Genomic DNA, 25,240 nt, shown 5'->3' on the forward strand with positions numbered 1-25,240 from the left:
ATTTAAATGCTTATACCAAGATAAGGAAGAGAGAATTTAAAATGTAACTGCAGCAAACCTACTCACATCCGATGGGAATTTTGCATAGAGTATTCAATAACAATCACTGAGGAGAACTGGGGCTCCTAAGACAATTTAGCACAAACAAATTCGTGGGGGCTGGGTTCCCCCTACCTCCTTTTGCCTATTTTCTCCTATTGCCAAAGTTAATTACCATCTCCCGGCTCTATAATATCCAGCTCTGTAAAATCTATCTTTTAAATAGTGTACATACACTGGGCTCGGAGCTATGTAAATAAATGAGTAAGTTTAGACCTGCTTTCAGAACTTGTGACTTGAGTAGCTAACAGAAGAATTTCAGAAGTTAGGAAATCCCTGTTACATCGCAACCAACACTACTCATAGTAAACAATGTTTTGTGGCTTTATTTAGGGAATCTGCAGGTATCCTCTAGCATTAAAAGTATAACTCCAAAGGACAAGTCCTCATGCCACCAAGTGAAGGTCAGAGTGTTTGTTACAAGGGTGGCCCATAACAGTCCCTATTTTGAATACAGAGAGATTTCAGCTTTTAGCATGCTATGCAGTAATATTTTTACAATTTTTCCCATGAGTGTTACAATTCTAACAAATCAGTTTTTGAGAGGTCTATAGGTGAGCTATCAAAGCTATACATTCTTTACAAAATTAGATCTCTTTTTACATTTGTAGAACTGAGACCTCAGAAGCACGTACAGTAGATTCAATTTTTGTTTGGCTTACTAGTGGCCTCTATGATCCAAAAATACAGGGCCCCTTCCACACACTTCCCCAAGTTTCTCAGAAGCACCAGTAACTTGCATACAGTAGTTATGTGCACCATGTGGCTAGATTAGAGGCATATTAACCTTGACAATGCACTTTCACATTAGTGTTATGTGCTAGCTAACCTCATCAGACTGCCGGATGGCCTTAAGTGCAATCCACACAGTCCCGACCATAGTGTCCCAGATCAGCCCTTTGTTCCATACTTCAACAATCAGGCCCAGGTCCAGCCGACTGATCTCACTGCAAGGAAGAAAAAAAAGCAACATTTAAGAGAAAACTAGAAGGTAGTTTTCAGAGTAGCAGCCGTGTTAGTCTGTATCCGCAAAAAGAACAGGAGTACTTGTGGCACCTTAGAGACTAACAAATTTATTAGAGCATAAGCTTTCGTGGGCTACAACCCACTTCTTCGGATGCATATTGAGTGAAACATATCGAGGAGATATATATACACACATACAGAGAGCATGAACAGGTGGGAGTTGTCTTACCAACTCTGAGAGGCCAATTAAGTAAGAGAAAAAAAACTTTTGAAGTGATAATCAAGGTAGCCAAGTACAGACAGTTTGATAAGAAGCAAGTGTGAGAATACTTACAAGGGGAGATAGATTCAATGTTTGTAATGGCTCAGCCATTCCCAATCCCTATTTAGCCCTGAGTTGATTGTGTCTAGTTTGCATATCAATTCCAGCTCAGCAGTCTCTCTTTGCAGTCTGTTTTTGAAGTTTTTCTGTTTTAAGATAGCCACCCGCAGGTCTGTCATAGAATGGCCAGACAGGTTAAAGTGTTCTCCCACTGGTTTTTGAGTATTATGATTCCTGATGTCAGATTTGTGTCCATTAATTCTTTTGCGTAGAGACTGTCCGGTTTGGCCAATGTACATGGCAGAGGGGCATTGCTGGCACATGATGGCATATATCACATTGGTAGATGTGCAGGTGAACGAGCCCCTGATGGTATGGCTGATGTGATTAGGCCCTATGATGGTGTCACTTGAATAGATATGTGGACAGAGTTGGCATCGGGCTTTGTTACAAGGATAGGTTCCTGGGTCAGTGTTTTTTTTTTTTTTTTTTCTCTTACTTAATTGGCCTCTCAGAGTTGGTAAGACAACTCCCACCTGTTCATGCTCTCTGTATGTGTGTATATATATCTCCTCGATATGTTTCACTCAATATGCATCCGAAGAAGTGGGTTGTAGCCCACGAAAGCTTATGCTCTAATAAATTTGTTAGTCTCTAAGGTGCCACAAGTACTCCTGTTCTTTTAGAAGGTAGTTGTAAACTCAGCTTTTGACTTTAAATGACAACCATTCGCACACAAGGGAATAAATAACCTCAATTAAGCTACAGTAATTTAAAAGTATTAGGTGGGTCTGTTATATCTCTTAAAGGAAATTACTTATATGCACCTTTTCACAGACTACAGCCTTTTTCCAAATGCAGTCATCTATCCATTTGGTGGACTTGACACAGCTATAAGGAAACACGACATGACACATGGAGTGGGATCCTGGGCTGGAATTCAGAGAGGTGACTTGGTTCTCTGTATTCCTGGGCTGGTTCTCTGTGGTCCCCCTCTCAGCCTACGTCTACACTACCCGCCTGAATCGGCGGGTAGAAATCGATCTCTCGGGGATCGAATTATCGCGTCTCGTCGGGACGCGACAATCGATCCCCGAATTGAAGCTTGTACTCCACCAGCGGAGGTAGGAGTAAGCGCCGTCGACGGGGGAGCCGCAGAGGTCGATTTGCCGCCGTCCTCACAGCGGGGTAAGTCGGCTCCGATACGTCAAATTCAGCTACGCTATTCGCGTAGCTGAACTTGTGTATCTTAAATCGGACCCCCCCCCTCCCCCCCGCAGTGAAGACGTAGCCTCAGCCACTCTTATCCCTAACAAAGGCAATAGTCATGCGATTCTCAGCCAGTAGGGGTCTAGTAGGGACATGTAACCTTCATATGCTGAGCTTGGTCAAGACCTTTGTTACCAGGAGTATAGATAGGAAGAACTTCCTCCCTGCCCCATGGGTAAAGGGAGCATCTCTCATCAGTACATCTCTTCCTGATGTATCATCCCAAGATAGGTAACTTGTTTAGACTACTCTCTGGCATGCCCACTTGAGAGAAAGTTAAACACTAGCCCCTAAATCCAACGACCACTTTTGTGTCCTTTACCAATACATTCCGCCTATAGGTGTCATACTTGCCATTCCTGTAAGATAAGCAGCAACTCAGGAATGCTTTGTGGAATATTGTCCTATTCTAGGCTTCCCAGCACAGGAGGAAAAAATCGGATGCACCTTGCTTTTTGTGAACAGCAAGGAAGGCTTACGATCTGAGTCAGGGACCGCCTTTTGGAATACGAGGTCTCTGAAGGGCTCATCTTCAGAGCATTTTTGTACAGCTGCAGTTCTTTTGAGATCAGATTTCATGGGAATGCTGCTCTGCTACATGAATCCTTTTGCTAGGCAAAGTGCATCCACATTTAATGTTTGTCAAAGGAATTTGGAAGTCTTATAAATAGTTAATTGTCCCTAGATTGCCACCAGGCTAAAGAGTCTTGTGAATTATTCACTGAATTATTCATCACCCAGATACAGATCAATAATTGTACAACTGGAGACCCCAAACTTCAGGGTCCTCTGAGACGGTCTCACGTGGAAATATGCTACAAAAACAAAAATACTGTTGAAACAAAAGTAAACCCTATGCCTGCAGCAAAGTAAGTGGACACCTGTTAATATCCAACTTTCCCTTCCAGTTCCACAGCTTAGGTTCTTGACCCAGGACAGGCAGGCTTTCAGTTCAGCAGTGTTCAGACTAGCATTTGAGTGAGGTCTAGGCGGTATTTTTTAAAACTGAGTGCTTATACTAACACAAATGGTTTCCTGTAACTTCCTGCTTTGTCAGTGCTGTCATACAAATGATCGGCTTGTTGCAAGTAACTTGGTACTTGTCCCAACCCGAAGAATTGAATCCCAAACAAAGCTCTCTACTTAGCTTCAACGTACAGATCAAGAAATCAAGTGCAAAACCCCAACCAACTTCTGTTCAAAATTCTATGAGGCACTAGTCAGTGAACCATCTTGGGAGGAATTTCAGCCAAATGAACTGCTTTGATGGCTTCAACTGTGTCTCCCTTTCTCCATCTACTGGTTAGAGGATGAATAATTTCAAACCAGAGAACAGACAAATCAAGAAACATTATTTCACATCAAAGTTATTTTTCTTTCTGACTTAAAATCTAAAGCTTTAATGCTGTTTCAGGGCTAGAAAGAAAGTAACCAACATTCATATTTGCAAAGAGAAAGCAGTTTTTGCTTTGTCTGTGATGTCCAGCAGTTTAAAAGCTACTGCCAAACTAGAAAACACTTCCAAAGACGAAAGTGGAAATGCTCTGTCTGGAAAAAAAGCAAATCTCAAATATCCCACATACAACGCTGCCAGAAGCTGAACTGCTACCTTTTACAAGGCATTTTAGAGCTACAAAAAATACTAAACACCCTAACTAGTTTTATCAGTCAAGGAAGCACCTCTGATTTGTTCTGCTATTTTAGAATACCTTTTTGGACAGGTCAATGTGGTACACTTAGCTGTTAGGGGACCCTTTCCTTGGGGGGAAAGAAGCTACAATACACCTTATCCAGCTTCATAAAAGAGTACAAAATTAGAGAACCTGGGTTGGTAAATAGCAATATGAACATAAACAAAATTTATTTCTCATGGACCAACGTAATATACAATGGATACGTACTGCAACCCATACTTTGTGCCATGTGGAATGTTTTCGTGACAGAGCAACATCAGGACCACTGTCCCATTGCCTGGGTGAGGCTGTGAGCAACATGGTGATGTTGTTCAGCCTTCGCTAGCATTCTGCTTTTATGTTCCCTAGCAACTAATTGGGAGTGGCATAGCAACCTTAGTGCAGCCTGTCTGTGCTCCTGGCTGCAAGGGAGAGCAGCTCTGGTGGCTGTCATAAGTAAAGAAGATGAGATTGCCACTGGGAGAAAACATTCATCCAAAATGAAGGAGTGTGCCCTTTAAGTCACCCTGGTGAGCCTGGTGTCTGCTCCAGTGGGCAGGGCTGGAGGTGGTATAACCATGCCAGAGGAGCTGCCCACGTGAGGTACTGGCTCCTGTGAGTGGTGGCCTGACATGCTACTGCTTTCGCCACTGCGGTTCCCGGAAGAGCCCTGCAGCTCCGCAGATATCTGATTTATATCTGCGGATATAAATTTTGTAGCTGCACAGGGCTTTATCTGTTTTCAACTGTCCATAAAATATGGCTTTGGGAAGTCACATATCACCCATATGTACAAGGTGACCAGCCCAGCGAAGCTGCACCTGTAGGATTAGGGATTCAATGCTAATCATACAGCACTGGGTCCAGGACTTCAACATTTGGTATCCTGTCTGACCACCTGATGTTAGAGATGAGAGAGAGACAGCACATGTGAAAATGTTCCAATTGCCTGCTACAGAGTGTCCATGTTTTACAGCCAGAGAGGAACAACATTGATCATGGCATTATTAGATAAAGTGCTGTCAAGACAGCAAACTTTTTCTACCACATTAAGCGGTGTATCAACTGTGATTTCAGGGGCAGCTTACATACCAAAAAAGGATGGTTCAGTGGTTGGGGACTAGCATGGGAGCTTGGAGACCCAGATTCAATTACCTGCCTGTCACAGACTTCCTGTGTGACTTTAGAAATGGCTTAGTCCTAGAGTACACCAGACAAGGTTTGCCAGTATAGCTACACCAGCGAACCCTCCCAGTGTAGACACACATGCCAACAAAAAAGTGCTTATGCGGGTATAGTTTATGCTGGGGATTGGCAAGCAAAAACAAGCTATACTGACAAAAGCACTTTTTGCCAGTATAACTGCTTCTACACTAGGGCTTTTGCCAGCATAGCAATGTTGTTTAAAAGAAAAGTCACAGCCCTAAATGACAGTTATGCTGGAAAAAGTTTCTTGTGCAGACCTACCCTTAGTCTCTCTGTGCCTCATGCATGCTTCACTGGTGTTTTACCCCTTTGCTTAATTACAGAAGACTACATTCTAGTGTGCGTGTTTAGGATTCCAACGTCCTTTACACACTGATATACACTATCCCAGCCACACACAGGGATCATATCACCAACCACAGAAACACAGCCTCCTCCAGAGCAGATCACAGCAGATATTGATTTGGGGCAAGTCATTTATTCTGTCTGCGCCTCTATTCCCCAAATGTATAGTGAGGACGATAGCCCTGCCCTGCCTCCCGGGAATGTGCAAGAATAAATACATTGGACATTGTGAGGCATTCAGATACAATGGTGATGGGTGCCATATAAGTACTTAATATGGACACGTGTACATGAAAATAGAAGCATTTATCACCACTAGCATTCATCCCTTGGAGCCAGCAGCTGTATCGTGTTCCACTGTCGACCACAGCACATGTGCCAGGAACAGATAACTCCCAGACTCAAAATGCTTTTTAGTAAACTTAATAAACTCTGACCTAGAAATCAAACTAGAGGGGCAGGAACAAGTAGAATACTTTCAGCCCTTCTAAAAATAATGATCCACCGATCAATCAGTGAAAAACCCAGTCATAGTTAGGTATCCAGTAGTGATCCAACTCCAGGTATATATAAAAAAAATACACAAAATACCACCAATTACGCTTGTGCACTTGACACAAATATCCGCCTGGCCAAATGCTGTGGATCCCATTTAACCCAATCACACTTGTTAGGGGGCTTATTTTTTTACGCTGCCTCTGCTGCTTAGCCAAAAACAGGGCCTCAAACTGTCACAGTAAAAGAAGGCCCTTACACCGGCAAATGGTAATTTTAATTTTTTCTTTTCTACCTCTATAACTAGCTAAGTAATAAAAATACACCTAAATTCTTAAAGTATAGGCCTTTGCAAATAGGCCTAAATATCTATATCTTAACAACACTTCTCTGGCGTTTAGCTTCTCCCTATACAATGTCTTACTTTGGTCCTGATCCAGCAACTGGTTCTGTGCACTGAAGTCAGTGAGGGAATCTGCCTACCCAGATCTAGTCAAAAGGCTGGGATCCTAAACTGTGAGCTCCTTGGGAAAGCAGCCTGTGAGTGTGTCTGTAAAATGCTACGTACACTTCTAGGTCTACCTAAATAAATAATGCAAAATGCTACACAAAGAACACAAAACAGGCTTCATAGTAGTTGTAACTAGACTATAGCTATGTTACTCCAGTGGGTGGACAGTTGGGCAGCACAAATGTGTGATTCTCTCAAGAACTGCAGATCTAGTTGTGTTACTGCAGATATAAGCAGGGTCTGAATGGGCTTTTCCCTGACATCTAGTGACGACCTGGGGGGAAAACATTTCAGGAGGAGACCGTGTATACACAGACACGCCTACTCCGCCTAGGTGTGCAGCAGAAGGAGCTGCTTTGCCAAAGAGATCAATTTTGGCTGTTGGTTACAAATCACTTCAGTATTTGAATGCAGGGATAAAGAGATATTGTTATCCTTACTGTATGAGTAAAGGGCAGCAGAACTGTACTTAGCACACACTGATTGAGAGAGGTCATCCTAAACTGAACCTCACTTGCTAAGCAGGGAGTAGGGATGTCAAATCCTAGTGAAGAAGAGAGTGGGTGGGGACAGGTGTTCTGACCTGGTGGTGTACACTTTGCCCAAAGAGTCCTAGATGCCATTTGATCTGTCCCTCTCCATTTAATGACTGAGCTGACTGAACTCAATTGAGAGTCCTTGTTTTTGTCTGGTGATTCCTAGAGCTGACATCGCTGCTGATCTAGGAGCTAAGCCTCAGACCTTGAGTGGGGACAGTGAAAGAACACAGACTGCACTGGATGTGAGGTTCCCCACTACCTGCTGAAATCACTAAGGCCTGAGTTAAGTGGAAGAAGCTCAGAACATGACATCGCGGGAGCAGGGCCGGCTTTAGGCCAATTCAACCAATTCCCCTGAATCAGGCCCCGCCCCAAGAGGGCCCCGCACCCAAGCCCCGGTACGGCGTACCAGCAAGAGCCGGTGTGCTGTACCCGGGTGGCCCGGCTTCCCCAGGGGGCAATTTAAAGGGCCTGGGGCTCCCAGCAGGGGCTGGAGCCCCAGGCCCTTTAAATTGCCACCAGAGCCCCACTGCTGGAGCCCTGGGGTAGGGCTGCGGGGCTCTGGGGGCTATTTAAAAAGTCTGGGGCTCCCGTTGCTTCTACCGCCCCAGCCCTTTAAATAGCCGCTGGAGCCCCGCCGCTTCCCCAGCTCCTGCTGCTGCTACCCCGGTGGGGGAGGGAGGAGGAGGGGGCACTTACCGTACAGGGTGGGCTGTACCCACACGCGCTGCCCGCACCAGCCCCGCACCCCCTGCCCTGCCCGCAGCCAGCCCGTCTCCAGCCAGCCCCGCACCCCCTGCCCACACCAGCCCTGCACCCCCTGCCGTGCACCAGCCCCACACCTCCTGCCCTGCTACTGCCCGCAGCCAGCCCCGCACCCCCTGCCCACAGCCAGCCCCTGCCGCACCCCTGGCCCTGTCTTCAGCCAACCCCTGCCACACCCCCCTCCGGCCCTGCCCAAAGCCAGCCAGCCCCACACACCCCTGCCCACACCAGCCCTGCATCCCCTGCCCTGCCTGTAGCCAGCCCTGTACCTCCTGCCCTGTCTCCAACCAACCCCTGCCGCACTCCCCTGCCTGAAGCCAGCCAGTCCTGCACTCCTCTGTCTCCAGCCCTGCCAACCCATGCCGCACCCCCCTGCGGCCCTGCCTGAAGCCAGCCAGCCCACCCCACGCACCCCTGTCTCCAGCCAGCCCCGCACCCCTTGTCCTGCCTGCAGCCAGACCCTACCTCCAGTCAGCCCCTGCCCTGCCTCCAGCCAGCCCCATGTCCAGTGGTGCCCTACAGTCCCCAGGGCAGTATCCCTGCACACCTGCTTCAATGAGGGGGGCAGGGAGCAGCTGGGACCCACACATGTGCACACCGGCTAAGGTGATCAGACAGCAAGTGTGAAAAATCAGGACGGGGGTGAGGGTAATAGGATCCTATATAAGAAAAAGACCCCAAAATCGGGACTGTCCGTATAAAATTGGGACATCTGGTCACCCTAGCACACCCCCAGGGAGTGGTGGGGACCCACACATGTGAAACGGAGCTTATTTCCATCTTTTTAAAAAAGAACTTTAGGTAGGGTTAACATACATCCGTATTTTTCTGGACATGTCAGGCTTTTTGGTTCTTAAATCACCGTCCGGGAGGAATTTTTAAAATTTAAAAATGTCTCCCGGGAAAATACGGACGTATGGCAACCCTATTGGTACAAAAAATACATACCGTGGCACATCCCTTAAATCAGAACTTTTTATAGGGAACCAGTTGCTAAGAAATGAAAGGCTTTTTTTTACATGTTTTTTTTTTAAGTCACCTCTGCTGGGGCCCCGCCGAAAATGTTTGAATTGGGCCCCGCACTTCCTAAAGCCGGCCCTGCGCGGGAGCAACAAGCAGCAGAGAAGCAGCAGCAGCCGGGGCAGCAGCACAGAGGGGCAGCAACAGAGAAACAGCAGCAGCTGTGAACCTGTTGCAGAGGCAGTAGCAGAGGCATTGCTCAACACACTCCCCCACCCCAGGGTGGGAGGTAAACCCCGTGAATGCACCTCTGAACTCTGGGTCGGCACTAACCAAGCAGAGCCAACTGTGAGCAGGGTGCAGCAGAAGGAAAGGGGAATGATGTGTTAATGGGACATTCATTAGTTGGATCTTCCCACTGTAAGGTGGGAAACTGAGGCAAAGGACACTGCCCAACGCACGGTAGGGTCAGATTTGTTTATGGTCATGTGCTTTAGAAAAAGTGATTGTGGTGTTTTCCCAAATTAATGCTGGGTTCCCTTTTCTTGTGCACAGACTCGGTGCTTGCAAGTGGGGAAGCATTGCCTCTTTGGGGCACCCAGCGGTGATATTAAGGTTTCCCAGATTACTGGGTGGGGGCTCAAGTGGGTTCTGTTTTGTACTGTTAAGAGGAACCCCTAGAGCAGTGGTTCTCAAACTTTTGTACTGGTGACCCCTTTCACATAGCTAGCCTCTGAGTGTGACCCCCCCACAATAAATTAAAAACACTTTTATATATTTAACACCATTATAAATGCTGGAGGCAAAGCGGGGTTTGGGGTGGAGGCTGACAGCTCACGACCCCCTGAGGGGTCCTGACCCCAGTTTGAGAACCCCTGCCCTAGACATCAAACCCAGCCCTTCTTGCTGCTGACTCCACCTGGCAGAACGGTTACACACACACACACACACACACAGATTTTTCTTTAATTAAAAAAAACAAAACAAAAAAACCACCCACAAATAGGATTTTCTCATGTTTTTTGAGGTTTTTATGAAAACGTGTTCTATGTTCCAACCAAAACCAAAAAGAAACCAATGTTATTTATCTGTATTTCTTGCAAATAGTTCAATTTTCACAGATCCCTTTATAGTATTTTCATCCCACAGTCTAAACCTGGTTTACAACACTTCAAAGCAAAGTGGACTAAGTTAGCTTAGGAGTCCAGCTTTATTACAATGTCAGTAAACCAACAGACAATTTCCATTACCAAAAGGGGCTGATGTAGACCTACTCAATGCCATTAAAAATGACCAGTGTCAAAACTTCAAATGAAATTCAACTCTTCAGATTAACCCTCAAAGCCATCAAAACACAGCACGCTGGTGAACAGTCCCAGTCAAGGAATTGTCAAGGCTTGTCAATACGCAGAGTTACATGCGAACATCAATGCCCACGTGAAGAACTGAGGCCAAAGACACCCCTCTCAACTAAGGTCATCATTGCACATGAACCACAACAGCCAGAAGCCGTCATCATCTCTAAGGGGTATTGGAAACTTGACAGCTTCAGCCAAATGGCTATGTAGTAGGTCACTGGGGAACTTGGAAAACAGGACAAACCAACAAGCCATCCAAGACAAAATCAAAGCCCTCAGTGGTGAAGAACTATATCTGGTTTTAACAGCAAAGGATCTGTCAATCCAAACTGCAGGAAGCAGTAAGAAAGGCACTGAAGTAGAACATGCTAAAAGGCATTAATGCAGTGGCAGCTGATCTCCAAACAAGACTTATCTACAGATGCTCAAAGGGTCAAAAATCTTTGAAAGCTATAAAAGAGGTTCTGCCTGGCTCAGTTTGGAAGCACAGGACCCAAGAGCAGGAATCCAGTCCATCTGGTGTCTCTAGAGAATGTCAATCCCTAGATTGGTCCTACCAAGGCACAGTGAGCACTCTATCCCTACAGCAGAGGTTTCACAACCTTTTCATAGGTTGAAGATCTTCTCATGAGCCACCTCTCTCATTCACTGTGCATCATCCATCCTGTATAATGAATGAAGCAGGAGTCTATACAGTAGGGTTGCCAACTCTGACTGAAACTATTCTGGGAGATCCCCCCCCCCAAAAAACATGACGTAATGTCATTTTCTTAAAATATCCTATTAAAATCTCCAGGATTGCTTTCAATAGTCACCAGGAGATTGACCCCGATTCCTGGAGGGTTGGCAACCCTACTATACAATAAAAATTACTGTATTACACATACATACAGTGAGGCAGATTTCACTGGCAACCTACATTTTTGACATTTCCTGACTTACGTGTTAGGGTATAAATATTCAGGCCTGTCTTTAAGAATTTAGGTGTATTCTTATCACTTAGTATCCGACAAAGTGGGCATTCACCCACGAAAGCTTATGCTCCAATACGTCTGTTAGTCTTTAAGGTGCCACAGGACTCTTTGTTGCTTTTTAGATGTTACAATATGTTAGGATTGGTTAGTTAAATTTCAGTAAAATGATTGGTTAAGGTCTAGCTAAGCAGAACTCAAGTTTTACTATATAGTCTGCAGTCAATCAGGAAGTAAGGGGGCAATGGGAACAGGGACTGGGGGTGGGGGAATTGGGATCATGTTTTGCTAAGTGGGGGAATGGGAACAGGGAATGAACAGGGACACAGGCAAGGCTCTGTGGTGTCAGAGCTGGGAAGGGGGGACACTGAGGAAGGAAACTGGAATCATGCTTGCTGGAAGTTCACCCCAATAAACATCGAATTGTTTTCACCTTTGGACTTCGGGTATTTGCTGCTCTCTGTTCATGCGAGAAGGACCAGGGAAGTGAGAGGGTGAAGGAATAAGCCCCCTAACATTACATACTTGATTTTACAATAGTAAAAGAATCTTAAAACAATGGTTTGTACAAGTAACTGTTGGTCATGGTATTTCTTTTTAAGGGTTGATCTTTCTATGCACATCTAGTTGTTGTACAGGACTGTACTTACAACATGAAGTCTTGTTCCCAGCAGGGCTGGTCCCCTCGCACTGCAACTGTTGTACTCTTCACATTTTGCACTTTCAAGGTCACATAGGTATTAAATTTATCTAAACAAAGAAAGAGTAAAATGATTACTTTTTGCTATTACCGTCTCTTACAAAAGCAACATTATAAAGCCGCTAGTTGTTCTACTACACACAAAAAATGCTATTGGTAGGCACGTTATCTGGCTATTTATGAAGTCTATAAGAAAACATTTGAAAAAAAATCTTTCATGGATTTGCATCTTCCACAAAAATGTTACCCTCAATTTCTTAGAGAGGTGAGATTCATACGGGACTGAATAAAATCATTCTCTCTCTAAAATGAGGGCAAGCTATGATCACCTACAGTAAGTTAACAGCAACTTTAAGAGAAAATATCAAATCCTGAAGAAAAACAAATACAAGTGACAACTTGCCCAACGGCAGGTGGGGGAAACTGGACCTAAAGGCCAGGACATCATTTATCCCTTAAACAGATGCAGTAACCAAAAAAGTGTACAATATGCACTGAGGGACACAGCCTGAAGTTAAACAAGCTACTCTCATGAATCTGGATCCTCCTCTGTGACACCATGTATAAGGGTTTCTGAGAACAAGTTGATGAAAAAATATATTTTGAAACTTATGCAGCTTAATATTAAGCCAGCTGTACTAAAAGAACAAGCCACATTGTCATGTTTTGACAGTTTGAGTTTTTTTTTAATTTTTATATATGTATATATAAATATTAAAAAAACGAATTACCTTGTAGTATTTCTACGCAACACAATTCCGAACCACACCTCCTTTGTAGCTGCTATTTATTCCTTACTAGCCATGATGAAGAGACATGTGGGCGTAGGCCGATATAAAGTTTAAACACCCAGCAATCTGAGAATGAACAAGCTCCCATTTAAGGAGCAGTTATTGCCTGAGGCACCCAACCAATCACATCAACCTCTGCACACGTCATGTACTAAACAAGCAGGGGGTAAATTTCAAAAGAGGGAACATTTTAGCAATGCAGTGTCCCAGTATAGCGAGTCTCAAAAAAAAAGTCAGATCATAGTCCATTACTCCTCAGATTCATGATCAAAACTGCAGACTGGTGCTGCAGGCTACACTAGCATATCCTAGCGATTGGCCACACAGACTGATTAGGAACCTTTCTGCACTCTTAGCCAAGAAATCAGAACTGTGATGGACTGTAACTGCGGCTACTGTGTACGGGAATTGTGAAGTCAGACAGTAGCCCAGAACCAAAAGGATGACAGGGAGGCAGCATAGTCCAGTGGTTTAGACAAAACTGGGAGTCACTGGACTCTGGGTTCTAGTCCCAATTTTACCACTGTCACACAATAAGATGTTGGGTATGTCAATGAAGCCACACACATCTCGGAATGAGCCATGTAGTGAGAGATTATGCAACCATGCAAATTGCTGCATAATTGCCTTTGTTTTCAGGCTGCCACATAACTATGCTCCAGAAACCATTTTCATTTCTTTAAAAAATTAAGTGCCTAGCCCTTGTTGCAAATATAATCTTTAAAATGTGAATGAAATACAAACTGTCTGAGTGTGCAGCCTTCTGGAAACAATAGCGCTGGGGAAAGTATGAACTGCTCTCATTCATCTCATATAGGGAATTAACACTGAAATTTAATACTTTATGTATAAACAGTACTAACTATTTCACTGCCAATCATTTTAGTAGAAATATTCAGCTACCGTACTTCATATTTGAATACAATGCTCGATACTGGACCACTTTGTAGAATGTGTGCTCTTGGGGCCAGGGGCTATTTTTAATGTGTTTTACATTGTGTGTACACAGTGCTTGGCACAATGGGACTCTCGCCCCGAATCAGGGCCTTTAAGCACTATGATAATAGAAAATATTAAACATTTGTTATAGCAACACCCAAAGGGTTCAGTCAGGATGAGGGCCCCATTGTGCCAGGCATTGTTTTCCACTTAGTCATTGGAACAATTTACCAAAGGCTGTGGTGGATTCTCCATCACTGAACATTTTTAAGTCAAAATTGGAGGTTTTTCTAATAGTTTCTCTAGTTCAAACAGGAATTCATCCAGGAAAGGCCTATGGCAAATGTTATACAGGAGGTCAGATTAGATTATCACAATGGTTCCTTCTGGCCTTATCTATGAAACTATTGGAGGAAGAGAGAGAGAGAGAGACTGACTCTGATCGGGAGAGTTTATATTAGAACAGGGGTGCCCAACCTGTGGCCCATGGGCCATACATGGCCCCCCAGAGCATTTCATAAGACCCATGGCCTGCTTCAACACAATACACTAACAGCCGATTCATTTGCGTTTTGTCGTAATATTTACATCATTTTAGTTTACACAAGTGTATATCGACAATACTGTACATAGAAAACCTATCTAAATACATACAAAACAAGCAGAAAAAATATAAACCAATACAATAATTTCAAATCTTATTAAAATATGTAGACTCTGTTTGAACCACACAAGGTTGTGCTTAGGTTTATGTGGCCCTCCTGGGTAATAAGGTTGGGCACCACTGAACTAGAAGACACACAAAGGGGTTGGGGACAAAGCCTGTAACATTGGTCCAGTTTTGTTGCTTACATGTTTTTTCAGTGGCAGTTTTCAAGTTTTATCATCACCTGGGGCAGAGGCAGGGCATGGGGAGTAGCTAGAATGGAGGGAGCTGGTAAGAATAATGGAGTAGGAAGAGGAAGGAAGCTCATCACGCACCCAGCCACGGTTAACAGGCAGCGTTTTGTAGGCATCACGGCAGAAGAGAGTCTGAATGAGGAATTTGAAGGAGGATAAGGTAGTGCCTGTTTGGATTCTATCACGCAATCTCTCATGCATAAGGGGTAGCATGGAAGAAACACAAAATTGCTTGAGAGAAAAACTGGCTGGGGCAGGAAAAGCTGGAAATGTTGGCCAAGCGAAGGCAGCGGTCAACCTCACAGTAAGTTCCTCGGGCAGCTAAACAGAGCAGAGTTAAGTTATGAAGAGCTTTGAAGTCAATGACAAGAAGCTGGGAGGAAAAGGGGGAACACAAGAGAGATCCCAAGGGGGTTGACATGGTTAGATAAATGAGCCGGAAAGATGATTTTACCAAAGAATACTCTGCATATGCTAATTATTAGTCAACAAGAGTTTGAGAAAACAGTCACAGAAGGAATCTAGACAAGATGAGAAGCGAGGGAACACAAATATTCAGCTCAGGTTTATTAGTGACCATGATAAGAAAAAACATTTCTAAAAGTATGAAAATTAGACCACCTTTTTGTGTACTTGATTGCTCCTCCTGCATTGTGACAATCTCTCCAAGACCTCTGAATTAACTCTCTTCTCAGAAATGAGGAAAACACAGTATGTAATAGCAGTGCACAATAATACCCACAGCAAAGAGAAACATACATTCAGTGATGTTAGCCCACAAGATATAGCAGGAAGAGTAGAACAGACTATTGAACAGCCTTAAAAATCAATAGCGGTGCCTGCAGGTTAATGACTGCTTAGAGCAAGGAAAGTCTAGCTCACCTGGTGGCCCCTGGAGTTTTGCTTTTTTCACTGTGAAGAAAAAAAAAAATACACATTTAGTGATTGTGTCATGGTAACAGTTTTATTCTAGGAGTTATACAACACAAGATCTGTCAAGCACTCAGCACAGGACTGCACAACAGGGGTTCTGTGTGTTCTGATCCCATTTTTCACTGTATAACAAACCTGTGCCAGAGATTTCCCCAGTAAGCTGGGGTAATTAGCTCAGAAAGGTAGTTGTGAGGATTAGTTAATGTTTGTACAGCACTTTGACACTGAAAGTCATCATTGACTTTACACATACATTATAACTACACTTAAGTCTCTTGCAAACCAGAAGCTATTAGAATATTACTGTTCCATACCATCTAATTTGTAAGTTAAAGAAGCAATCTTGAAAAAAGTATATGTTCTATTCTCAAACTGTGGGTGAGCGCAGAGTAGAGGTGGCTGGGTCATTTTTGATTAAATACAACAAGGAGTCCGGTGTCACCTTAAAGACTAAGAGATTTATTTGGGCATAAGCTTTTGTGGGTAAAAAAAAAAAGCTTATGCCCAAATAAATCTGTTAGTCTTTAAGATGACAGCGGACTCCTTGTTGTTTTTGTGGATACAGACTAACACGGCTACCCCCTAATACTTGACACTTTTGATTAAATGCATCTTTGTTTCAATATGATATTGTATCTAAGTTCAAACATTTCCCTGAGACATATTCGATTCCACCAGAAAGGTTTCTGAGGTCCATGACGGACTCTGTAGTCATTTCCAGAGAATGGGGAAGAAAAATTATTAAAAAAAAAAAAATCTGATCTTTTACACAATTCTGTTTCACAAAAACATTCAAAAAGTTTTGGTTTTGTTCCAGTGAGGAATGAAAACAAATTCCGAGACCTTGAAAGTAGTCGCGAAATCTTGTCCATGCAGAGATGCCAGGTCACATGGTGCTGGCTCTTCCTACATGTTTTCAACCGCTTCTACAGAGATCTAAAGATATTCAGTAGAAGATGCTGGACACTTGTAGACGTAGCTAGGAATAGAGGGACTAACCAGCCTTGCCTCAGCTCTTCTCCCCCACTTTTGTCCTCGTTTCTTAGATGTTTCCAGCAGTCATCCTGGGCAGGGATTCAGTGAAGAATGAACCCTGATTAACTCACTTGCCTGCCTTAATAGGATTTACATATGGTGGGAATCCTTTGTTTCCCAGTTAGATCCCCACCTCCTATTAGTGGAAAAATACTAGTAGTCCAACATGGAGTCCAGTACCAGGTGACATGATCACATGACTCTGCAGTGTAAAAGCAGTCATGAGTCAAAGGTTGTTTGCAGCATCACAGGAAGCTTCTCAGGAAGGTGGGAGATTAGCATCTTCAAAGTCCTATTATTCTCCCTAATTGCCTGTCCAGGCTGATGGTATTCTGTCTGGTGGACGTTCCCCAGGTGTAAACCCACTTGGAATTATTACATAGTCAATATTCCTAACTTCAGATTCAGAAAGGATACATGCCTACAAATAGGATAATCATATTCAGTAAATCAACCTTTCCAATGATACCTCACATGACCTGTCTTGCATGCAACACATCTTCGTTATGCCATATTCATATCATAACAATATCTCTATGAAGAATATGGGGCATAGTGACACAGGAATAAACAGTTTAACTTTTTACATGTGTGTGCACGTGCGCACACACACACACACACACACACACACACACACACACACACACACAGAGTTCTAAACTTGCTTCTAGCAGGCCTTAATAAAAAAGATTTTCAAGAGGGTCTTGAATGAAGACTGGGGTGGCAATCAAGAAAGCTAGTTTAGGAAGGATGTTCCATGAACAAGGGGCAACATGGAAAGAAAGCACCATCATGTCATTAAAAAAAAAATACACTGATAGCTTCTTCAAGGAGTAGGTAACGTGTCTAATTCACATAGTTTAAGAATCAAGAATAATTACTATAACATTACCATATATCTGTGTATATTTCCTAATGCATAGACAGTCTACCCATGTTATTTTTCCAATGGATAAGGGCCATCTCTCACTGGTTGGGGTTTTATATATGTTGCACTTTGACAAACTCGCAGACTCACTGGCACTATAAAGTATGAACACCTAGAAAGGATATCTCCAAGCTCCTGCTAGCTTTTCTAGTGCAAATGCCATAGCATTTACAAGAAAACATATCTAATAAGCTGAAAGGTAAGACGCACCTGAGAGTGAAAATGGCTTGAGAACTAAAGAAGCAATTATCTTTTCTCCAGAAGAGAACACTCGTGCTGGAAGGCCATACTGACTGACCTTCAAGCGAAATATTTCTGTGAACAGACAGTAATAATGAATATTGGCAGTTATGGAACCACCAGTAAGAACTACAAGTAAGGGTGAGATGCTGGAGACTGACCTTAACACTGAAAAATACTTTACAAGTGTATATATTCTGAGTCGAAAGGATAGGATCTATGTAACGTTCTCTCCATACAACAGGACAAGAATATTTCAGCCAGAAGCTAGAACTGTTCTGCTAAAGACTAGAACTGCTGAGACGTGTGTGTCTATAATGTGTAATATAAAAAGTGTGAGATCATGCATACTGTTCCCCAGAGGTGGAATCTCAGATGATGTTGATGCTGTGTAACAATTGGTACAAACACATATACACCACGCAGGTCTAAGGGGATTCCAGGTGACTCCCTGGGGTGGCTGATCAACTCCTCTTTGAACCGCACAGGCATTGAAGCTGTTTAACAATTTCAAGTCTAGCATAGGGCAGTCTATCCATTTCCCTGATGCCTATGGGTTCAAAACTCCAAATGTCAGTAGATCTTTCCTCATGGTCAGAAATAGTAAGATTCCACTGCTGTTGGCAGTGAAGCAGACCGCTCCCAATGCAGAGACTCAGAGAGGTTATTTGTTATGGCAGTACGCAGAATGTGCTAGTGGCTTTCTACAAAGGTGACTGTCTGTACCACAGAGTGTACAGTCTCGAGTTGCCAACACACTGGGGCCGCAAACATAAGTGGAGGATCCTTTTGCTCTGTTAGTAAAGGCTCCTCTGCCCTGGTTTGCAGAAGGAATTCTATCTGATGCTAGCCTGAGAGGTAGAGATTTTGTGCACACTACACCTACTGTGGTGTTCTGTCCGCCACTATTCTGAGCCACTTATTAGTGGGCTTAGTTGAGGGGTTTCCCAAAGAGGCATTTGCACCCCAACCCACTGCCTCAGCCCTGATCCCCCTCCTGCCCTCTGAACCCTTCGATCCCATCCCAGAGCCCCCTCCTGCACCCCAAACCCCTCATCCCCAGCCCCACCCCAGAGCCCACACCCCCAGCTGGAATCCTTACCCCCTCTCACACCCCAACCCCCTGAGCCAGCCTGGTGAAAATGAGCAAGTGAGTGAGGCCGGCGACAGCGAGCGACGGGGGGAGAGAGAAGGAGTGACTGAGTGGGGGGGCCTTGGAGAAGGGGTGGGGCAGGGAGGAGTGAGACAGAGTCGGGGCAAGGGTGTTCGGTTTTGCGCAAGTAGAAAGTTGGCGACCCTAGTGACAATTTGGGGAATTAAATTCATTTTTTTCATATCATTTATGATTGAACCTGCATTGTAAATTAGAACCCTCATGTTGTATCTGATACTACTTTGTGTCCTGTGTTGAGAGCCAGTTTGAACTGGTTTATGTGTGGCCTGTTTGCGATGCATAACAACTTCTGTTTCTCATACTATGGAAAACTAACATAGAAAGAGTCGTGCTGAGCCATGGTTTTCTAAAGGATCTGCTCTAGTTCAAACAGGAATTATTTTGGGAAAGTCCTATGGCCCATGTTCTCCAGGAGGTCAGACTAGATGATCACAGTGGTCCCTTCTGGCCTTCGACTCTGTGAATCAACAACCAGGTGGCTCCTAAGTACTATTGGCTTGCTAACTACTCTTATCCACTTCACTACCCCTACGAAACAAGGATCTGGTGGAAGTAAACCCAGTTCATAAGCAGGAGAGGTTCTGTGTTCAAGGGGCCATACCTCCGATAGGAAGAGAAGAGACAGCTAGTGGAAAGGAAGCAAAAAGGACTTTGCCTTCCCCCAAGGACACTGACCAAGACCCAAGGACTCTTAGGAATGGTGAAGACTGAACAAGGCAAATTGCGTTCAGGTATTTTGTTGTTTCACCAGACGCACTACAGCAGTGCAACTGTGCTGTTGTAGCGCTTCTAGTGTAGACTACCCCAAAATGTTATAGAAGTTCCTTTGCAAAGCCTGTGTTTCTTACTTTGCCTGTCACATGGTCCCCAAAGAGTTTAATTATAAACAAGAACATCCACAAGGGTGAGGCTTTGGGGAAGCGTGCACAGGCCAACAGGGAGGTTTGGGAGTTTCAGCGCAGGTTACAGGGCCAAGGACAGTTGACCCCTGTCCCACAAACAAACAAACATCCCAAGAAGAGGTGCAAGCAAAGTCTACATTGAGAACACTGTGCGCTGGAAACAAGAAATGGAAACAATGACCCAACTCAGCCAAAACCCAGCAGACCTGCAAGTCTAGGGTATCCAAAGGTTCAATCCAATATAGCAAACTGGTAACCATCCACTAAATGGCGACTCAACCATGACTGTAAATGCATCACCCAAGACAAAGTAAAAATATTAGAAGTTAACCCTCCCACCAAAAATCCACGTTTCTCACTTATTTGCAGAAGACAATGGTTACTCAGTCACTTCTGAGCTCTGGGAATGCAGCATTTTGAAACTAATTGTAATTGTTAAATCCTACTTCGTTTCAAATGGCAGCTCTCAGCAAACTTGGCAGCCCTGAGAGAGCTCTGTCATTCAGGAGCAAATGTGAAATTGTGCTGAACGATAATCCTCCTATGCTCAGCAAGGAGAAAAAAAATGAAAAACAAATGCTAGAAAACAAGAGATGAAACTGTAGTCTAGAAACAGAGCTTTGAACTGCCAGGTGAGTGATCTGGGTATGACAACCACAAAGATATGCTCACCTTCCTGCTGCAGAGATCATAGTGAATTTAGTCCCAGGGAGAGGGGGCACAGAAGTACCTTGGGTCACTCAATGACCTATTAGAGTGAAAATCCTCCAGTCCACTTCCCCTTGAAGGATACAATAATATCTATTGCAGGACTGATTGAGACAACAGATCAATTGATATCTGGACACAAAGTATATGGGAGAGGGAAGAACTAGTGGCAAGGTCTGGTTGCTGAAAAAACAGTCAATGCCTCCCAAAAAGAACTAGCCAGAGTCTGTCACCATCTTGGTATTATTTGAAAAGACTAGAAGACAAAGTTAACACCCTGTCAACTCTCCAGATTTCAAAATGTGTGATTCCAAAGACTACTCATTTCTGATTGAAACCAATAGTACGCTGAAGCTTTTACAAGCTTTAGAATATTACTGGACCCCAATGCCTAAATGTTCCCTTCATTACAAAGAAGTGTGTGGAAAAAATGTTAAAACTGCCCCCATTCTTCTTATGCTCAAGCTGATACGCAGAGAATAACGTGGTGATAGTATTTCTGAACCACAGAGTCAGGCGGACGGCTTTGGACTGTAGCACCAGAAACCAACTGGATCAGAGATCACACTCAAAAGAACAGTCTCCTCTCCACAATCATAGCTTCTAAAACAAACACACATTCTTATTGAGGAAAGTGTTAAATGTAACATGGAATTTCTCAATAAATTTGTGATCTCAGGCTCACCTTTTGCATTTGCTTTGCTAAATACGGGGATATAGATACAGAGAGAGTGAGCAGATGGCCAAAAGATTACATTCCAACTAAATCCAGCACATGATTTACAGAGCTGGTCATTCACCACGCTGCACAACAAAATCCACATCCATTCCATGAACAAGAACAAAGTATCTGAAGCCAGGTTTGGGTACCGGGGGGAAAACAGCGAGAAGCTACAGTTTAATTGCTGGTCTCCAACTAAATTCAACAGAAAAGCTTGCAAAAATGCTTTGCCAGGATCAGCTCTTTCATATAAACCTTTAGTCCTGAATTATTTCCCTCCTCCCCCCAAAAATTAAAGCACTGCTATTATATTGGGTTCTCCCCGGAAGCTCTGGCCATGTCCCCGACTGCACACAAAAGCGGCAGCATTGCTGTAGTTCAGACTTGCATTTCACTCAGTTCATAAGTTTGTCAACACACAGAAGTATCCGATTTCCCTGCTCCATTATATAGCATTGTATGAGCGCACAGTGCTTTACTTGCAAAAAGACAACTCCCCTGCTTATGCGACAAAATTAGACCCAGCCACCAAATACTCTGCCTGCATATGGGAAATGGCGCAGGTAGGACAGTATTGAAACAAAACAAAAAAAGAAGAATCCCTGTTGAAAATTCTCCATAATTTTTCAAATTCCCTTTGTTAGAGGTCTGATGCCTACTCCCTGACAAAGGGTACGATCGATCTATCGGGGAATCGATATATCGCGTCTCGTCTAGATGTGATATATCGATCCCCAAACGCGCTCCTGTCGACTCCGAAACTCCACCAGGGCGAGCGGCAGTAGCGGAGTCGACGGGGGAGCCATGGCCGTCGATCCCGCGCCGTGAGGACAGGAGGTAAGTCGAAATAAGATACGTCGACTTCAGCTATGCTATTCCCATAGCTGAAGTTGCATATCTTACATCGACCCCCCCCTTCCCCCCCCCCCCCCCGTGTAGACCAGGCCTCAGTAGTTCTAAACCTTTCGTAACTACTGTACCTCTTTCAGGAGTCTGATTTGTCTTGTGTACCCCCAAGTTTCACCTAATTTAAAACTACATGCTTACAAAATCAAACATACAAAAGTGTCACAGCACACCACTACTAAAAAATTGCTTATGTTCTCATTTTTACCATATAATAAAATAAATCAGTTGGAATATAAATATTGTACTTACATTTCAGTGTATAGTACATAGAACAATATAAAGTAATTGTATGAAATTTTAGTTTGTACTGACTTTGCTAGTCCTTTTTGTGTAGCCTGTTGTAAAACTAGGCAAATAGCTAGATGAGTTGATGTACTCCCTGAAAGACCTCTGGGTACCTGTAGAAGGGCTCGGCCGAGGCTCGTCCGTCCGCGGGGCTGTGGGGTATCCCACTGCCTCGCAATAATTTGCTATGGGCCCAGGCCCTAGGTCAGGGTGGGGCAGCAAACAAACAGTCAAGAGCTCCTGGTTCTGAGTGTCTGGTGCGAGGGGGAGACTGCCACCCATGAGTGGGGTGGCAGGGGAGAAGCAGGCCCACCCACTCCACTGCATCCCAGCCCGGGGCCCTAGCAGCAGCAGAAGACTCGCTGTGTCAGTGGGGATCCTGACCGCAACACACTGACATTGGTTCTGGCAGTGCTGCGGCCAGACCAGGGTCAGCTGCCCCCGGGCTACTTCTGGACTCCCCCTCGTAAGGTACCTGGGTTAGGGCGGTGGCCTCGGAGGTTTCCAGCACCATCAGTTCCTCCGGGTAACTGGCGAGGGGTAGGCTCAGCTGCTCCTCGGGGTAGCTGGCAAGGGATAGGCTCGGCTGCTCCTCTGGGTAGCTGGCCAGGGGTAGGCTTGGCTGGCCCGGCCGCAGCCTGCCGGCGTCTCCCAACCTGGAGCTAGGCCACAGGAATCTAGCCTCTCCGGCGGCTGTCTTTCAAGTGAGCTCTGCAGCGGGGCTTTTATACTTCCTGTCCTGCGCCGTGACCTCTGGGGGGCGGGCGCAGGAACCACTGGCTCCGCCCACATTGGTGCTAGGGGAGGCTCGTCCCTCCGTGGGGCTGTGGGGTATCCCACCGCCTCGCTACAGTACCCCCAGGCATACACATACCCCTTGGTTGAGAATCACTGCCCTGACCCACCAACACATGCCCCATCCTTACAAGTTCATTGTACTTTTCTATCTTTAAAAGAATTCCTACTCTTTCAGATCCCTCACCAGTGTCTATATATAAATAATTGGCACAGTCCCTAATCAATGTTTCTTCCAAAATACAATTTAAAAAAGAAAATAGGGAGAACTATCTGAGAAGCATCCAGCTTAAAATTAGAACAGACGTGTCAAGGTTATGAAAAGGTTAAGATTCAATCAACTCTTCTGGACAAAAGAACCCAAATACTAAAGACAGAAGGTCATTGCCAGAATTTGCAATTACTAAGATTCTATGACAAAAATCTCATTAGTTAGACCTCTGGCAAAATGTTTAAATTCACAAAAAGGAACAGCCCAGGAGTTGGTCAGAGTCTGCATTCAACCCCAACCTTTGTAAAGCAGGGACAGCTCTAAACTGCTCGAGTCACAGAGAAAGTGGAATTTCAGCTGAATGTACATTTCAACTCTTCAGCTTCCTGCATCAGACTAGAGTATGTTCCTACTATTCAATGTAATGACATGTAGCTTCATTCAATATTTATCAATTAAACTGACATAAGTCAAGCTCTAAAAAGTTGAAGACAAATGGAAAAACTAACAAAGATTTGGTGGCTTTTTTTGTGCATTAGATGTAGCAGTGCTGTATACTACCATCCAAATAAGAAAGAGCAAGTCAGTGTCACCTTTTTCCTCACAGCCTGTCTGGAAGGGGCAGCATCTTTTACTTTTCATGTCCATCCACAACAGAATTATTTGTCTATTTCTTCCCTTCAAGTGTCAGTTATTTTTCACCAGTGTTTCTTACCATGAGAAAACATTTACTTTGGGATCAGACTAGATTTCTTCAAATAAACCAAGAAAGACTGAAATGGCTTCAAGCTTCATTAATTACAGTAAATCTCAAAACTGAGCCAAGCTAGGCTTCCCCTTCATACCAAAAGCCCAGGCTCTAACCTTAACTCACCTTTTGCTACCTGATCTGCTGGATTTTCAGGCAGCAGGCCTGCCGCTCGATTCTTTGGCAGTTTTCCAGTAGTCCCATTCCCCACCTCCGGTGCACCTTTAAGGGTCCAGGAGGAACAGGAACCTACCCAACTGCTCCACTCATTCTATAGCAACAAGGCTGATACATCATTGCTCCAGACCTGCCCTTGTCATGCCCTTGTGTGATGTTTATGCATTTTGCCGCCCTGACATGCCTACACACATTTCAGAGGTGTCATAATTGACTACCACTGGTGTAAACAGTAAGATGGCAAAGTTTACAGATGATACAAATCTGGCTGTGAAAAGTTACAAGGGAATCTCACAAAACTGGGTGACTGGGGAACAAAATGGCAGATGAAACTCAACGTTGATAAATGCAAAGTAATGCACATTGGAAAACAATCCCAACTACACATACGAACAGTTGGGGGTCAAAATTAACTGTTACCACTCAAGAAAGAGAACTTGGCATCATTGTCGTTCGTTCTCCAGAAACATCTGCTCAATGTGCAGCGGCCATTGCAAAGGCTACCAGAATGTTAGTAACCATTAAGAAATAAAAAATAAATAAATAAAATAAAGGGATAGGTAAGACAGAAAATATCAATGCCACTACAGAAATCCACGGTACACCCATATCTTGAATACTACATGCCGTTCTGGTCACCCCATCTCAAAAAAGATATATTAGAA

At 44.2% G+C, this 25,240-nt stretch overlaps 1 protein-coding gene across 1 annotated transcript in view; it reads right to left on the reverse strand.

Annotated features, from left to right (window-relative positions):
- UNC13B (unc-13 homolog B) overlaps positions 1-25,240 on the reverse strand; it is a 354,074-nt gene that overhangs the window by 279,520 nt on the left and 49,314 nt on the right. The window contains exons 2-4 of the mRNA XM_029913862.1: positions 15,692-15,721; positions 12,130-12,229; positions 929-1,046 (exon numbers count right to left, since the gene is read on the reverse strand). Of these exons, the coding sequence (XP_029769722.1) occupies positions 929-1,046; positions 12,130-12,229; positions 15,692-15,721 (248 nt within the window). The remainder of the gene's footprint in view (positions 1-928; positions 1,047-12,129; positions 12,230-15,691; positions 15,722-25,240) is intronic.

Source organism: Terrapene carolina, unplaced genomic scaffold (assembly GCF_002925995.2).
Source record: "Terrapene carolina triunguis isolate 2854851 unplaced genomic scaffold, T_m_triunguis-2.0 Scaffold998, whole genome shotgun sequence".
In the NCBI taxonomy this organism is placed as follows: Eukaryota; Metazoa; Chordata; order Testudines; family Emydidae; genus Terrapene; species Terrapene triunguis.